Source organism: Barbus barbus (genome assembly GCF_936440315.1).
Source record: "Barbus barbus genome assembly, chromosome: 36".
Lineage (NCBI taxonomy): Eukaryota > Metazoa > Chordata > Actinopteri > Cypriniformes > Cyprinidae > Barbus > Barbus barbus.
Window position 1 is genome coordinate 17,566,631 of NC_136714.1, and position 17,785 is coordinate 17,584,415.

General features: G+C 35.8%; 2 protein-coding genes across 4 annotated transcripts; both read right to left on the reverse strand.

Annotated features, from left to right (window-relative positions):
- Window positions 1–1,406: 1,406 nt before the first annotated feature.
- LOC306856038 (probetacellulin-like) lies at window positions 1,407–7,596 on the reverse strand. The gene is made up of 6 exons (XM_079395005.1): window positions 7,344–7,596; window positions 6,868–6,963; window positions 4,867–4,984; window positions 4,644–4,790; window positions 4,401–4,531; window positions 1,407–3,401 (listed from the first exon to the last, which is right to left on the reverse strand). The coding sequence occupies exons 1-5, from the start codon at window positions 7,381–7,383 to the stop codon at window positions 4,402–4,404; spliced, it is 531 nt and encodes a 176-aa protein (XP_079251131.1). The 5' UTR covers window positions 7,384–7,596; the 3' UTR covers window positions 1,407–3,401; window position 4,401.
- Window positions 7,597–8,003: 407 nt separating this feature from the next.
- On the reverse strand, window positions 8,004–16,530 carry LOC306856150 (sterile alpha motif domain-containing protein 3-like). Of its 3 annotated transcripts, XM_079395194.1 has the most exons (12): window positions 16,435–16,530; window positions 15,478–15,565; window positions 12,808–12,922; window positions 12,660–12,695; window positions 12,372–12,563; window positions 12,180–12,267; window positions 11,912–12,064; window positions 11,765–11,830; window positions 11,430–11,639; window positions 10,884–11,043; window positions 9,257–9,336; window positions 8,004–8,624 (listed from the first exon to the last, which is right to left on the reverse strand). In XM_079395194.1, the coding sequence occupies exons 2-12, from the start codon at window positions 15,557–15,559 to the stop codon at window positions 8,334–8,336; spliced, it is 1,473 nt and encodes a 490-aa protein (XP_079251320.1). In that variant the 5' UTR covers window positions 15,560–15,565; window positions 16,435–16,530; the 3' UTR covers window positions 8,004–8,333. The 3 variants fall into 3 exon arrangements, with proteins under 3 accessions (XP_079251320.1, XP_079251322.1, XP_079251321.1); XM_079395196.1 differs by lacking the exon at window positions 11,765–11,830 and having other exon boundaries at window positions 13,010–15,565; window positions 16,435–16,526; XM_079395195.1 differs by lacking the exon at window positions 11,765–11,830 and having other exon boundaries at window positions 16,435–16,500.
- Between the last annotated feature and the right edge of the window lie 1,255 nt (window positions 16,531–17,785).

The following is a 17,785-nucleotide window of genomic DNA, read 5'->3' on the forward strand; positions in this document are numbered from 1 at the left end:
CTCTATTTCTGTATTGTAGGGAATTGCTCCTGCAGCCACCTCATGCAGGTCTTTTCTATGTCCTTATGTGTGGTACATCCTTTTACACACTAGAAGCATGAGAAGGAATGAAACATTATTCACCTTCAAGACCATGTCAAGATCACTTCTTTGAGACCTTGAGAATAATATAAAGATCCAGGTTTAAACCACACAATTTAGAGGCTACAAAATGGACCGGATCCAATCTGCTGGGTCAAAGCATGGTCAATTACTCAAAGCCACTTGCTACAAGTGCGACACTGTATTCTGGTCAAGCTCTCCACAGCTCTCTGACGGACTTCCAGCTGTTCTGTGACTATGAAAGTGTTAATGAGATGTGCAAAATGATAGCATTGTTCCGGCTCCCGAAGAGAAAGACAAGTGCAACAGATTAGAGACATCTGAATGTGGATTCTGACCCTAAAGGTAACATAAATTGCATTGTGGGAATGACTGGGGACAGAGGGGAAAACATTTATAAAAATGGTAATCATCTTTTATTTTTATGATGACACAAATGCTGTTCACTTGGCAATTGATGGGCGAGAACTTCTTGTGTCGTCCTGTAGATGCCAGTGTGTCCTCTTTAAAAATATGCTTTTACATTAAATGAAAATTCAGTTGTAAATATAGCAACTGAAGTGACATGTTCAAGACACAGAAAGGTAGTAATAAGATCGTTAAAATAGTCCTTGTGACATCAGTGGTTCAACCGTAATTTATGAAGCCACAAGAATACTTTTTGTGCACAAAGAAAACCGAAATAACGACTTTGCACTGTGGTACTCTCCTGAACGTATGTCGACTGACACAGAAGGGAAGAAATTGTTGAATAAAGTTGTTATTTTTGTTTTCTTTGCACACCAAAAGTATTCCCATAGCTTCATAAAATTCCAGTTGAACCACTGATGTCACGTGGACTATTTTATCATAGAATAAAACATGAAAATATCTTGAGTTTGTGTTAACCACATACATCATTTCAGGCATTTAAACAAAAGCCCATTGACTTCAGGACAACTGAACCCTAAGTGCGAAAATGCTGACTTGTTTCCAGGTTTTGGCCTACAACATGATCCCTGCAGCACTCTATGAAATTGAATCAGGATATGGGCTGTCAAGTTCCACAATAACAAAAAAAAAAAAAACATAAAAATTTAATAAAAGCTGTCCATATGACTCATGAGCAACATTTCAAGTCTTCCGAAGTACATCAACAGCTTAATTTAAGACATTATTCACTGTAAACCTACACTGAAAATAATGATTCATTGAATTTACAATTTATTTTCAAGTGGTTGCAGTCAATTTATTTTAGCTATACATTTAAATAAACAAATTTAGTTGACTAACTTTCAACAGCTTTTTTTTTTTTTTTTTTTTTTAAATGTAGCTAAAATAAATTGTGTGCAATCACTTACCTTAAATTTTTTTTTTTTTATAAATTTGTTTTCAGTGTAGTTATTCATAAGGTTTTTGAGTCTGTTTGTCAATGAATCAGTTGATTCAGTTCACAAAAACGAAACGATTCACTCTGACCAAAATCTGACCAATTCTCGAGTTCAGTTTACGGTCTCACTGATGAAGATATCATATGGCTTCAGAGGACCTGGAGAAAAAAATGGTGAGATCAGTGAGACACCCTTATCTCCTGCTGAAAGCATGTTGTATCGGTTACCCATTTCATTTTCTCTGAGACATGCCTTATGTTTCATTTCCTGCTACTTTAGTTCAAGGGAAAATCAGCTGATATCCGTCACGAGTCTTTGCTATGCTAGGTGGAACAGAACCTCAAAAGGCCCTCAGTTCTTCATATAATCTATATCATCCTTTACATCTTGCAACAAAAATAATTTTTAAATCTCTATAGGTTTTGAAGACGGGCTTATATAGCTGTCTTGTTAAGTGTTCTGATGAAACATTTGACACAGCTTTGATAAATATCATGGAAAAACATCTGCCTCACAAGAACCCACCAACTGTGGAGCTGGATTCCTGTCGTTAAGGCGAGCTATTTATGGCTGTTCTTGAAACACGAGGACGTGCTGGTCACACCAGCCAGTTTCTATTGGCATCAGCCCACACTGAGGATTCAAACATTTATGAGTAATAAAAGTTCTTAAGACAAGACGGCTCTTCAAAGCTTTATCTATAATGATAAAGGTTAAATAATCCCACAGACTGGATTTTTGAGGGCAGCTGTAACTAGGGCAAAAAAAACAAACAATAAAGCAGATGGAACATTTCTTGGAAACAGGATTGGTGGGCAGTTTATCTAGCTAAGCACTTTTGCACACTCCATGGACATTTTCCACCTTGGTGTGAAGAAATTATTGGTTTATGAACCACATTCACATTGTTTGCAGAATACCATGCAAGCATTTACAGTACCACAAAACTGCATTTCTTACAACCGACTGAAAATTAAACTTTCTTATGTAACATTACAGTAATACAAATACTGACATGAGTAAGTTCAAAAATACATTTTATGGTATGAAGTAAATACAGCTTTGCATTTGAAGAAAATCTCAAATATTTTAGTGTTTACAATTAAAAAGGGGGAAAATAAATCTGAACACTATGTGCAACACACTTCTAACTATATCAATAAAGTTTGTCATTATCAAATATTTCAGAACCGTACCACACAAAACACTCAAAAAATATATCAAAAGGTTTTCTCTTTTTCATTTAAAAAAAAAATTGCTGTTCACGTACAAATATTTTTGACCAACCTCATAATTTCAAAACATTTTTATTTGTTATGGCTAATACTTCTCTCTCAAAAAACTCAATGGATGTCACATTAATGGTAATTTCATCATTTAAAATATACTCTTTTAACACCAAACATGTTAATAAATAAACCAGAGAACATTTAGTTTAGAGAACATTTTGGTCCGTTAATGTCGGGAGAACTACTTCCAGAAACTGTTGAACTAACTTAATATCTTAGCATCTATCAAATCTAATTTATGGTAACTTTTTTTTCAATATGTGCATCATATGCGATATAGGCCTATAATTAAACCAACACAAATCGGCTTTGTGCCCCTTCAGCATATTGCACACCACCTCTTCAATTATTTGAATTATGATAAAGATTCTCATTACAGCCATTCTGAAGGCATATACGTTCAGTTCATCTCCAACTTTTCTTCTGAAAAGTGTGAAAATGAGTTGTGGCATGAAGAATGAGGTAAACAGTAGCACAGAGAATGGCAAAGGTTGCCTGACACACCATATCTTCAAAGTTAATTTAAAGTCCACTCAGGATTCCTGTAAAGCACCGCTTTCATCACTCAGCAAGACGAGTCCTCATTTCCACACCACAATCACGCCATTACCAACCCTGGCAGGTTCACTTCACTGTTTCACTGAAAGAAAAAGATCATTAGACATCTATTTGAGCTAAAAGTTGATCTGACTGCCTGGCAACCAAAGTCTGAACAGCGTCACAAAAGCCACACACGTCAAAGACATTTTGCTTATTGTTCCCATACTTTCCCCTCATAGAGCCTGCTGTCTGTGTACTTCTAAAATGCTGACAGGTCAATGTCCTTGTATGGTGTGGAAAGACTGCCATTCAGTTTTATAGAGCTTGAGTGCAGATCACTTTCTAATTGGATTGGAGCTCATTTTTTATTTAATAAATAAGGTTGATATTTTGTTTAATAAAAACATCTGACGATGGGTCACCATGAAAAAACTAAAAATTATAAAAAAAAAAGGAAAAAAAACTTTTGTTCTGATATCAATACTTCACGAAGAAGGTTGGTAACCATATATATATATATATATATATATATATATATATATATATATATATATATATATATATATATATATATATAAAATTTTCCGTTATATAGACATAAAATGTCATCTTTTGTGTTCCACAGAAGAAAGATCTGGAACAACGTGTATTTTGTTTACAGTATTTTTATTTTTGGATGTTCTATCCCTCTAATAGACAATTTCATCAGGTGCCAATATACGTAAACATTCGCAAAAACCATGCACAAAACAAGGCAATATAACAGAAAATATAACTCATAATTAATTAAATATGGGTTCACTTCCTACAAACAAACATGGTTTGTACTGACCACAGTGCATTTTATGCAGTTAATTATTAGTTGCCGATTGCATGAAATCATAGAAAATTTAAATCATTTTCAATGATATTTTGTATATGATCAACAATATGGTAGTGCATTGGTTTGCCACTTGATATCCAATGTAAAATAAGTCCAATGTAAGTCCCGAACCATTTGAGAGCTGTTGGTTTACATAATCTGAAAAGTAAGTGGCCTTAATGCACCACATGGTTAATATAAACTGAATGAGGCAAGAGAAGAAATAAACACACTCACTTCATACAGCATTTGTGTCGGATGTGTCGGCTGGAGAAGCTAAAGCTTCATGTGCGTTTAGTGAACTGAGCTTCTCATCTTCATCGCTTGTTTCCTTTTTTCTCTTTTTTCTACATGGTTTATATCGTTTGCTGTGAAACAAGATAGGAAGATGGCAAAAGAAAGACATTCAAGGTTAAAAAACACTGAAGACTCTTCTAATCTGGACTATGAAAATATGAAATAATGTATCACATTACTCACTGTGTACAGATGCATAGGAATACGATAAGCAGAATCAGAAAGACCAATCCTGTCACCACACACGCGATGACTATTTTCTTTCGTTCTTCTACACGAAGATCAAAATCACGATATTCGCACCGAGTGCCAAGATAGCCCGTTTCACATCTGTACAAAAAAAACTAATTATTCAACATTTTCTTGATCTCTGATTGGTTGCGTGATGGATAGGTCAAAGTTTCACCTGCATGACGGAGTGTTTTGCTCCTTTACAAAACGGCAAACACCATGGATACAGTAATGCTTGTATTCTTTTGGACATTTAGAGAAGTGTCCACTCCATATGTGGTCCCCATTTGAATCTGCACAGATTTAAAGCAGGGTTACATATCAACATTAAACACAAACAGAACCATTCAAAAGTTTAGGGTCTGGAAGATATTTGAATGTTTCTGAAAGTCTCCTATGCTCATCAAGATGCCATTTATTTAATCAAAAATAGTCGATCTCAGAATGTAGTTTATTCATGTGATGGCAAAGCTGAATTTACAGCAGCCGTTACGCCAGTCTTCAATGTCACATGATCCTTCAGAAATCATTCTATACTGATTTGCTGCTCAAGAAACATTTCTTATTATTATCAATGTTGAATGTATTTTTAATTAATACTGAAAATATTGAATTACTATTTTGTGTTTTTTTAAGGATTCTTTGATGAATAGAAAGACTTTACTTTTAAACAATTTAATGCATCCTTGTTGAATAAAATTAGTGTATTAAAAACTGTTAAGTAAATTGTAGTAGGGATTCACAAAAACATCTGTTTGATAATTATGTTCATGTTATAGGCTTATATAAAAAGTCTAAATTACTTTGAATTAATAAATTATAAAGCAGGAATTGTGTGCGCTCAGAACAAACAAAACAAAAGGTTCTCAGGTGCGTAGAACAAAAAGAACAACGTTTTTAGTTCAATAGGTAGCTGAATTTGTCCGCACACTGCAAAAAAAAAAAAAAAAAAAAAAAGACCAAAAAAGGTCTACCAAAAATCCAATTATTTATTTTTCATATGCAAAAGTGACAAAAGTCACTAAAGCACCGAAGAAAGCATGGGCTGAAACGTCTGCTCTCTGGTCTGTTTTATATGAAAAATAAATAATTGGATTTTTGGTAGATCTTTTTTGGTCGGTTTGTTTTTGCAGTGTGCACAAATTCAGCTAACTATTGAATTAATAAATTTAAAGTGAATACCAACAACTTAAATGCTACAAGGATATTTAGGCATCACAATACTATAGTTTACAACATGAAAATTATACAGCAATATTCAGATTGGTTAAAGATTACATTTAATAGAGTCATTAAGATGTTTGAGTTTTTAAAGACACTTTAAATGTATGTTAGCTAAGGGCAAATGTGATCTAAACGTAACAAATAAGGGTAAAATTAACACACAATAAATATCCAATATCCATCAATATAATACATTTTAAAAATAACTAATAAAACTCAAATAATTAACATAATATCTTTAAAATACAGAGTAATGTAACCAGGGTTGTCTGTTTACTCATTTACAATATTATGTGTGTCATTATACAAGCCAAGTGTAAAGGCCAAACTCAGTTCAAAGGATTGAGTAAGAGAAGAGACCGGTCTACAAACACTGAAATTTGAGCTTTGACTTCAGAATTAACTAAAAGTTGAATGGAAAAGGATCTAATTACCACCTCTGGCCACATGTAACATGATCCGAGTTCAGTCAGAGAGGATTACCTGCTATACAGAGATGCTAAACTTGAGCTTGGGAGCGTTATCGCTTCTTAAACACAATTACAAGGCTTAAAAGGGACTAAGAAGCAGGGTTATTATCATAACAGCCTAATTCTCCTCAGTGAACAGATTAGAATATGTCTCATGTTAAGCAAATGCATTTGGCAGAATTTTGCTGTGCTCAGATAACACCAGTGAAACTTTTTCATGCCATAAAAATCTTTTAATTTAATATCCGATTTATCTCTTCAGCAGGTGGTCAGGCTATACTTTCATGTCATGCCCAGGGGAAGCCCATTTTTTACATCACAACGGGGGCAAACACTGTTACATCTCACGTCTTCAAAGTCAGTGGTAGTCGAACCTCAATGCAGCTTCAAAATATGCTTTCTGCATGAGGTGAGGGTGAATCATATGGAAAATATCGAAGGCTTGGTTTGCTCATTTCACTAGGGGTGCCAATGGTTTTTACCTGTGCAGTTGTCATGGTGATCGCAGGACACAGTCCTATTCGCTGGGGTCTTAGTGGTATTCCATTCAGCTTGGGAGTATTTGCATAGGACAACAGCTGAGGGCAGACAACAAACAAATCACAGGTGGCACCATGCTTGCTTTGCAGCATTCCAGGCAAATGTTATTCTGGATTATACAGGCCTTTTGATTGTGGTTACACTTTGAAATCCCTCCCTTCATGATTAACCAATTGAATGTCTTCTAATGTGCTAAAAATAGAAACTTTCAAAGTACTATAAAAGAAGACAGACACTCAACTAAAGCAAAGACGCACCCGCTGCTGATGTCACGAACACATTCATAAATACAAGTGACTAAAGAACTATTCAAAGAAGGAAAAGTTGGCAAACGGGTACTTCTACAATCTGCATAGATGTTGCAAACGAACAAAACACAATGAAAGGCGTTGAATAAACCAACAATGGTGGATAGTACCTGGTAGTATTCCCAAAATGAATTTGCGCGTCCTGTCCATTTGTATACTTTGCGTTGCGCGTCAAAGCGAAGACTTCATTACCCGTGTTGCTTCAGATGTCATGTCGTTCATTTTACAGCGATTACTTTATTAAACGACTACATTCAGTTGCTAGACACTTTTCAGCTGTCTTCCCAATGCTTACCTTGGGGTTTCCTCAGATTAATAGGGGAGTGACGGGTCGGCTGGCGATTATTGAGCCGTGTGTGGGAGGCGCTAGTGAGTTTTCTCCGCCTTTATGTGTGAATGAACATTTACTGTGGGCTTTTGCTTGAGTTTAGATCTGTAAAGATGTTTCACTTTTAGTAGGCAAAGGATTCATGTTGTACATTGCATACAAATCAGCGTTTCCTCTAATGGCATGTCAATGTTGCCATTTAGTTAGTACATACAGTACACTCTTAAAAGAAATGGTTCTATTTAGAACCAGAAATGGTTCTATCACCCGCTTCATATATGGAACTCCAAAATGGTTCTATATAGAACCATTTAAAAGGGTTCCATAAAAAGAACCCCAAATGGTTCTATGAATCCAAGTTAAATGGTTCTAAATAGAACCATTTAAGGGTTCTTTATTATTAAACGAGTTATTATTAAATAAGAAAATATAAACAATCCAGGAAATTCAAAAAGTTTAAATTTATTCAATTGATTCTACAAAAATATTAGTGTCATATTTAAAATTACACCTCTGTATACTTCTGTATTAGACAGCAAATTTCACATTTACATTTAAGATGTTTAATTACATTTAACCATTTAGTTTGAATATTTCATTTAAGCATTTTCACTTTGCAATAAACATACATAAGCTTGTTTATGTACATATACAGTACTTCACTTTTACATGTCTCTCTGAAATGAGGAAAAACAAATCATTTTTGATATTTGACAATGCAGATAAAATCAATACATGAACAATTAAAACATCTATTAAATGGCACTACAATTCACACAAGTTGACTGTACATTTTCAGTACAGGTATTGGTGTTCTTGTGTCATGCTCTTGTCTTAGTTTAAGCATATATTTTTGAATAAAAGTCATTGTGTGCTTAATGTCAACCGGGTATTGCACATTGAAAAGAAAATAGACTGCAAACAGGCATTCCACAGCCTGTGTCATGTCGATGTCTGCCTCTCTTATGATGTTCACATTGTCCATTATAATGCTGACGCTTTCAGCCTTGAAGGGATCAGGAGAGCCGTTAAACACAATGGTTGGTGTAGGACCTTTGGGTTCCTGTAAAACAAACATTTCACCTTTTGAGTGCTTTTCACCAATTAACAGAAGTCATCAAATAGACTTAAAATTACCCCATAATATACTCACCAACAAGCCAAACAATGTGTATGACTTTGTTTCTTCAGTTTAACACAATCTGAGATATATATACGTTCATGACACAACACAGATATGACAGCTAAGCACGTGACACAAGAACCAACAAGCCTCATAATTATTGATGTGGAGCTGATGTGCCACCCCATTGGATGTTATTCCTTTATCTATACATAGTCTAACTATAGCAACCTATCTTGGCAAATTTAATCTTTTTATCTCACTAACGTACCATTTGTACGTACCATTTTGCTTTAGAAGACAAGTATTAACCCCTGGAGTTGTACAGATTTCTTTTATGATTTAAATTGGGGTGCTATTCAATAACATTACAAAGCAGTGTAAACAGTACAAAGCTTATGACTAAGGAAGAGTGAGTAAATTATAGGGTACATTTAATTATTAATTTTTTTTTTACAAATTTGGCATAAGGGTGAGTAAACTGACTAATATTTTTATATTTGCATGAACAGTTCCTTTAATTCAAGTCAAGTGCATCAAATGTTAATGAAACTACAGAAGACTATACTTACACTATCTACACAGTAGAGGAAGCTGGCGTTTTCTTTAAAAAGTGCTGGCAATAAAATGAGTGCAGCATTCCTAACGAGACCTACAAACAGATACAAATTATTGTATATTAGGTACAGAAATCAATTAAAGGGATAGTTTACCCAAAAATGAAAATTCTGTCATCATTAACTCACTCTTGTCATTTTAAACCTATATGGCTTTCCTTCTTCAGCATAACACAAAAAAATATATTTTGAAGAATGTTGGTAACCGAACAATGCTGGTACCCATTCACTTCTATTATATGGACACCAAACCAATGCAGGTCAATGGGCACCAACGTTGTTTGGTTACCATCCTTCTTCAAAATATCTTTTTTGTGTTCTGAAGAAGGAAGTCATAAAGATTTGAAATGACAAGTGAGTAAATGATGACAGTTTTTATTTTGGGGTAAACTATTCCTTTAATATTTGCATTATTTTAATACATGTTTTCACTCATTCAATTTATAGTAGCTACAACCTTTACATTGACACTAGAGATGCACCGATTACAATTTTCTTAGCCGATTCCTATTTCCGATTTTTCATTGAGTTTGACCTGCCGATTCCGATTTCATTTTTTCTAACCACTTTACAGCACACACAAATATTTATTTTCTATCTTTTCTTTAATAGAACATTTTGAATAGAACATAGATAATTTTTTAACAGATAAGCACTATAAAATAGAACTATATAAATTACTCCTGGTGTGGGAAATACACAGCATCCTTGCAGTATAAAGATATTTCTATATTTCTATAATTTCTGGCTAGTTTAACTTTATTTTTTATAATCATAACCATACTTGCAACCAAAACTGAATAATGAAAACAAGTTAAATGGGTAAATCTTCTACAAATATTTTTGAGTCTTCGTTTTCTTTTCTGACATAGCCTACTGGAGTTCTAAAACACACTAGACATTCTTATTCTGTGCATTTTGAGCACTTTTTGTATGAAATCATTTTTAGTTTGTCTATCAAAAGTGTGCTTTCACTTTAATTGAGCGTGAGCAGCAGCAAAAATAGACCCGTGCCGAAACCCGCGCTTCACTGCTGCTCACGTGACGTGACGCTCCTGATCTCAAAAAAAAAAACGCGCTGCTCACACGCCGCTGACATTTGCGGTGTGAAACGGCCGTAATTCACGAGGTTTCCTATATGTGCACGTGTGATGCTGGTGTTGCGTGATGTTAATCATGCGGCGCCCGAGGGCATTTGATCGGCATAAAATCGGCATATGTCAGACTGACCGGCCGGTCGCCGGTCATGGCCGATCACGTGAAAATCGGCCAATTCCGGTCACCAGCCGATCAATCGGTGCATCTCTAATTGACACTGCATACAATGCAACTTTACACTGGGCATGGAACTACAGAGCCCAGGAAGTCACCTGTGTGAGAAAAAACAACAACAATCCATGGCGACTGTTTTGCAATCTGTCCGCTCAGTTTATAAACCGTACTCACAAATTCTCAAACTGTTCCCTCAGTTTAACAAAACCGTCGCCATGGATTATTGTTGTTTTATTTCTCACACAGGTGACTTCCTGGGCTCCGTATGGAACAGATAGGTTGGATGGGGAAAAATATATGGTGTTGTTACCTTCTGTGATTTCCTCTGCTGGTCCAATGACATTGGCGTAGAGTTTTTTTTGACTTCCTTCTTTTGCACTCCTGATGATGTTTGGGGCCATTTCATTCAGAGATGTTTCCATGTTCTTTGCCAAGTCTGTTCCAAACCTCATTGTCATTTCATGCAGCATCTTCAATACAAACCAGTACAATTACTTCAGGTGCTTATATCCAAATTACACACTTTCAGCCAAACAAGTACCTTAAAGTCAGCATGAACTGGAGGTTGCAACTGACTACCATATAGTGATGTTTTTCCGGGACAGAATAATAAGTTCAATAAGAAAAATAGTGGGTGTGATAAAGTAATGAAAAATACTTCATATTTGGCAGACGCTTTTATCTAAAGTGACTTGCATTGCGTTCAATCTATACATTTATCAGTATGTGTTCCTTGGGATACCCTTTTGTATTGCTAACACATTGCTCTACCAAATGAGCTACAGGAATTCACAGAAATATAATTACACTGATTTTTCTTATCTGCCTGGCACAAAATGTAACAATGTTTACTCACAAGCTGTGGCACTCCAAGAAAAGGAAACTGCTCCATTACTTCAGCTGCAGGCCTGTCCATAAGCTGTACTCTTTTGAAAAGAGTGCGCTTCATCCGGTTCTTGACCTCAGAGTAACTGGGATTGCTTTTATGCAACTCCAGGGTGATGGCATTAATGTGTTCCCGGAAACTCGTCTCATCCTCACCCATTACTTCCAGGTCCAATACAATCTGAGGTAGGAAGACAGTATTGTGCAGTACGTAAATATGAATCAAAGTCACAGAATAAAATATTTAAGATTGAAACATCAATCTTAAAAACTGATGTATCACTTAAGGAACACCAAACCAAATACCTCCTGTGAACAAGCAGAATCTTTATATGCCATTATATCCAATGGTTCTCTTCTACATTTTGCACTCTGAAATAATTGTCAGCATGTGTTACATGTTAAGACAAATTTAATCTGCCTTTGACATCAAATTTATTGAACTGAACTTGCCTCTTGTTGTTGAGTAAGTCCCTCAGAATCGGTTTGTCCAGCACACTTCCTTTTAATCCCATACTTCTCCTTCATTTGCAGGACGATCGATGAGCTAACCAAGGGAATCCTTTCTTTTTTAAATTTGTTTCTAAGGCATTCCAACAAGGTATCCTGTAGACACATGTATACTTTCTTTTAAAATAGATTTTTTTCTGTGTGAGATTTTTTTTATGAGCAATGATCTCAATATTTTCACAATATTAAAAGAACTGCAATATGTTCATACATAACCAGAGGAGCTGCCATCCTTCAGAAATGGAAAGCGGGTGATCAAACTCCCCAGAACATCTCCATACATTTTATGATTTGGGTACCTAAGAAATATAATCAAATATATTATTTCAGTACCCAACAACCAACAAGTTTAACATAAAATACATTTAACTGTTATAAAATACAATGAAATACAATACTGTACCAGGTGTGCTTAGTGATGCTGTCAAACAACACTTGAATCAGTAATGCACGGATGTGAGACTTGTCCTTCTTCTTAAAGCCAGGATCCTTCCTCTGCAAAGCTGCTTGCAATTCAGGGGGAAAGACATGCAGGTTGTATACTGCTGGCCAAGGTTGGGCAACAAATGAGCCCTCATTCTCACAGGGTTCTTGTCTGTAAATATAAATACAATGTTTAAATCTTTTATACAGGATTTTATTTTACTTGCCACAATACAGTTTGTTTAAACTTCAAAACAATGATACATACTGAGTACAAGATATTTGAGGCACTTCAGTTTCCAGGCTGTTTAAAGAAATATAAAAATATAAATTAGGATAAGGATTTTAAGGCTTGGTTAGCATTCGTTTGTTTTATATTTAACAACAATGTTTAATATTTAACAACACAGACTTACTTTTTTAACTTACTAAGCTCCTTCATAAATGTCACCTGTTGTTTCATTACAGGAAAAAGTCTTTCCACCATCCTTTCTGTGAGACCCAGCAGAGTCTCCCCATCAATTTGCTGCTCTGTAAAAAAAATACCAAATATTTCATATTCTAAAGAAGAAATAATAAATAAGAGAGAGACATGCCACAGAAGTACAATATATTTACCTAGAAGACTGCACTCTGTGGTATAATGTAATATACTTAGTATCATCATGCACATATGTGTCAAGAGGATGAAATTCTTTCTCCTCCCCTGGCTGCACCAGAATCCACTCCTTCTGGTCCTCCAATTTGAAAGCATGGTAATGTCTTTCAAATGTTATTGGTATCCGCAGCTTGCCAAAGATCATCCAAGCACCCCTGAACCGCAAAATCTTCACAATCTTCATAAAGATTGGGATGTCCTCCTCCACAAGATCTATAATTAAGTTGTCTCCCACACAGTATTTCACGTTGTTGGTCATAACAGAGCTACACACACCAAGCCTCTCATCACCCTGAACATCCTCTGCCTCACTTTTTCCAATCACACCTTTCTGTATCTCCAGTGGTAATGCTCGAAAAGGTACTACACGTTCACCCTCCGTGTAGTTGTCCTGACGCAGGGAATCCAGCGAAGTCAGTTCCCAGCACTGCCTTAACTGGTGCCTCTTGGCAAGAGTGTAGCTGAGATTCTTGAAGTTACACGTGTTGTGGGCTAATCGCTTGAAGTATTGGTGCTTTCCCTCGAATCTCATGCACCACAGCTGTTTCAGTGGCCCAAACTTTAATATCAGTTGTGGATAATGAATGAGAAAGTGTAGTTTTGGAGTGAAAGTCTCAGGGAATACAGACTGGAAGGAGGACAGGAATTCGCCTATCTGAAGGCTTAGAAAAGGGATGCTTTTCCTTTGTATGGTGGGGGACAAAATCACATCTCCTATATCCCTACACTTCAGGTAAATGTCCCAGTGCACCTCACCTTCTGGAATGTAATGTCCAATGAGAAATGGCAAAATCCTGAAGAGGCACCAGACCTGAGCAGCAGACCCTGAGAGTGTGTTTTTCTTTAGAACAGAATCTGGAAGTTTCTGAGGGAGGTTAGCCCGTTCATTCCTCCCTATCTTAAATGCATCCAATTCAGCATTTATCTGACTTAATGAGACAATGTGCAAAAAATGTAATGCCTGGATAACTCTGGTAATCACAAGAGGCACCACACCCTCCAGAAAATCGTGCATTAAGTCAGGGGGAAAGTTTTTTGTCACATCAAAGTAGTTCAGCTCAGTGAAAGGGCACTCACTGACCACACCATATGTCTGTTTGGATATTCCAGTACTTTCCCTGAGTGCTTGCAGATGGTACTGATGTACCTGAGAAGATCGGATTATTACATCATCTTCGTTAACGTGAGACCTTAGGTCTTTGTAGCTAATCATACAAAAGCGACAGATCCGTCCACTGCTAAAACAGCAGGTGAAACCTGCCAGGCTGTGAGCAGACAAGTTGTCAGCTGAAATAGTGGCAAGAGCGCATTTCAAATTGATGTTCTGACCATTTACACTGACCTGCAGTCCTTCAGTGTACAACAGTTTCAGGTCATTAATCAGGGGCAGCAAGATGTCGCTGTATGAATACTTCTTTATAAATTGATTTCTTACAAGTAAGCACAAATGTATATGCCTCAATTGTGATTTGCAGTTAGATTCAAGATTGCCAATCATAAAATAGAAAGCTGCTAATTTGTGAACTGATCTTTTAGACCCCAAGGGGTTTACCACTTCATATTCATCAGTGTACAGATGTAATCTTACAATATTAGGATCTCCAAAAAAGGGGCTCTCATGAAAGAATTCTCCATCTGTGTAACTGCTTAAAAAATCTGTACTTGGGACTTGTTCACAGGTTCTTCGATATGATTCAAATATGTCATGTTTCTCCAACTGAGTCTTCAGAACATCAATGATAGGCACATACTGAAATGTGTCCTCCTTCCCCTGGCTATTGGTTCCAAGAATGTGTTTAACTGGCTCCACTAAATGTAGATGTTCTTTGCAATATTTGAAAAGTTGATAATCTGACTGAACATAGGCAAACACACTTTCAATAAGTGTCTGATTATTTAGCAAGTTATCCAAGTCTTCCTGTTCCTCTAGTCTAAATCCAGATTTGGTCAAGTGGAATTTTATGATTTCAAAATAATTTTGTTGGAAAAATTTCGAGATGAACTCCAAGCTGGAAACAATGGTATCCTGAGTTGCTTTAGGAAGTAAATGTTTTTCTTGAAGATTTAATATAAAGAGGGCTACATGCTGTCTCAGTCCCAATAACACAGTTTCTAAATCAATTCCAGGCAAAGAATTTTGGTTGTTCTCTAGCAGATCATCTTCAGGAAGCTCCTCTTCACTTTCATTGTCTTCTTCAACTACAGTAGCCTTTTCAAATAGGGGATGTTGCAAAGCTTGTCTGTGCTTTCGATAGATATGGTTTCTGTAACTTGCAACAGTTTTATATCTTCTAAAACATCCCTCAATGTCACAGGTAACACTAAAATCTGCTTGGTGGTTATGTTGCACTTGCAGGTGAGTTAGAAACTTTGTGAGTTGAAACTTCACAACATCACAAAATGAACATTTATATATTTTGATTTGTACCTCTGAAACTTTCTTTTGCATCAATGAGGTTTATAGTTTGAAGCCAGTGGCATGTGTCATCTACTGACCATTTGTCAACCATGGTTATCTGGGGATAAAAGAAAACAGAGCATAAATAACACTTCACAAACCAACTATGCATTAAACACACCTAAACATGTTTTGGCTTTAGAACATTTGAATGCTAAATTAAACCATGTGCTATCATCACTTTAATCCAGCGCATGCGTCAAAGTAAACAGACGAACGCTGCACTGCAACTGTGCACACGCACAGTTGAGTTTTCAATGCAGACCGGCCGGAAGTTCTTAACTGTAACGTTAGCAGTGTCCACTTTCCTGCTGCGTTTAGCTCCAACCCTTATAAAACACACCTGAACAAGCTAATCGTTATCTTCGTCTGTTCTGGGTTGGAGCTAAAAACTGCACGAAAATAGATCTCGCGTGCCAAAGTTAAGAACTTCTAAACCTTTTAACATAGGCCTGGGAAAAATACTCACCGCAAACTGAGTATGTGTGAAACTGCCACACACATTCACATATCATTCACCTCCGTCTTCCACCGGGTTCACTTTTATTTGAATCGGCGCCGTTTATTTGAACGAGCGCGCGCTTCATTGAAATTAAAATTCACGCTTCCGACTCGAAGCTCGTCTCCTTATAACACAGCTATCTTATTGTAGTTGACAATTTCATTAACATTAACAAGGAAATAAATGGATACTGTATCTTAATTCATTTAAAAACCGGAGAAAAATCAATTTAACAGGGCTTTCTAAACCGACGGCCGACGAAGCCCGTCAGTACTAACGTTACACGACAGCAGTGTTTTAACTGAGGTAAAGTGTGCTTCTAGTATCAGTATTTAACACTAGGGCTACTCTAACCAATATAAATATTAACTGTAATACTAAATATTTCAGCAAAATCATTTCAAAAATGTAAAAACTTAACTCACCTGAGGGTTTGAACGGGTAGAAATGGCGGACTCGGGACTCTTCTGTTTGAAAAATTAACTGTCACTTGTCTCGAGGTTCATCTTCGCCAATCCACCAATAGGAATTCAAAGATGACGCAACGCATGTACGCCACCAGGGAGCATTTTTACGATTATTTGTTTTTAATGTTCCCTTCGATAGATTAAAACCATCACAATATGGTATACAAAATAAAGGAAATTATTATTTTTCTTCACAAAATGATTTGTCAAAAAGTTAAACTATAATATATTAGGAAATATAAGTTTCATGCTAATGTACAGCTCATTAATATTTGTTTTCTCTTGTTTTTGACTACAGCAGTCATTCTCATGGGTCTTGACTCAAAAAGCTTTGTGAATTTGTTGTGTAATCTTTAGTTTACACTTCAGTCATAAAACATGAATTATAGAACCATTTTAATAAAAAAAGGTTCTTTGCTATGCAAGGGTTCTACATAGAACCATTTTTTTGGTAAAAGGTTCTATTGGCCAAGTACTGAACCCCAGGGTTCTATATAGAACCTCGAGGAACCCTTTTATTTACATAGCCTACTTTATGATGCTTACATTGCAAAAGCATTAGATTTTTTTTTCAATCACAGATGTATAGATTCATTTGCACATTACCTTTTATTTTTTTACCTCAATGAGACATTTAGGTGAACGTATTATTTAATATATAAACGTTATATATTAACTTTTACATCTATATACATTTTCTCTTCTTTTTTACACACTAAAAAAATAGCTTGAGATCAAATAATACCTGGCAGTCCTACTTTAGACCACCTGTTGAAAACCCCTGGACTCCAAACCGTATAGCCGTAGGCAAAGAATGGCAGCAAGGTTTAGAGAGAGGCTAAAAAACTTTCAGTAAAATAAAGATTTTTATTGAGTGCTGAAAAATCAATGATCCAGCATCACACTATATAATCTTGAAGTGGAAGAGCACCAACTCTGACACCTTGTTGAAAAAATAAATTAAATCTGAAAAAAAAGTTTTCAGAGTATTGAACCCTCAAGGGGGTCAACAAACAATTTGAGAGAAAAGTATTTACAGTGGCCAAAGTTCACATGTCACCTATTATATTAAGTATGTTTATGATTTATGACCACATTTACAGATTTTTTTTTTTTTTTTTTTCAAATTATGCTTTCTGAAGACAGAAGTTTTAATCAATTCCTATTTTATTATATTGATAGTCTTTTTAGTTAAAAATGGTTTTGTGAAAGAATAAAAAGTGTGATATAAAAAAACCCTATGTCATATGTGTGCCCTTGGCAGCAAAAAGTTGGAAACCCCCCTGGTTCTCTGAGAAATACTTCAGTC

Coding starts and splice junctions, on each gene's coding strand:
- LOC306856038 (XM_079395005.1), bottom strand. CDS start 7,383: ATGGACAGGACGCGCAAATTCATTTTGGGAATACTACCAG. Junction 6,964..7,343: donor CATTTTGGGAATACTACCAG/GTACTATCCACC, acceptor GTCTGCCCTCAG/CTGTTGTCCTATGCAAATAC. Junction 4,985..6,867: donor TCACCATGACAACTGCACAG/GTAAAAACCATT, acceptor AAATCTGTGCAG/ATTCAAATGGGGACCACATA.
- LOC306856150 (XM_079395194.1), bottom strand. CDS start 15,559: ATGGTTGACAAATGGTCAGTAGATGACACATGCCACTGGCTTCAAACT. Junction 12,564..12,659: donor CCTCAAATATCTTGTACTCA/GTATGTATCATT, acceptor TTATATTTACAG/ACAAGAACCCTGTGAGAATG. Junction 11,044..11,429: donor TTCTTGGAGTGCCACAGCTT/GTGAGTAAACAT, acceptor TTTGTATTGAAG/ATGCTGCATGAAATGACAAT.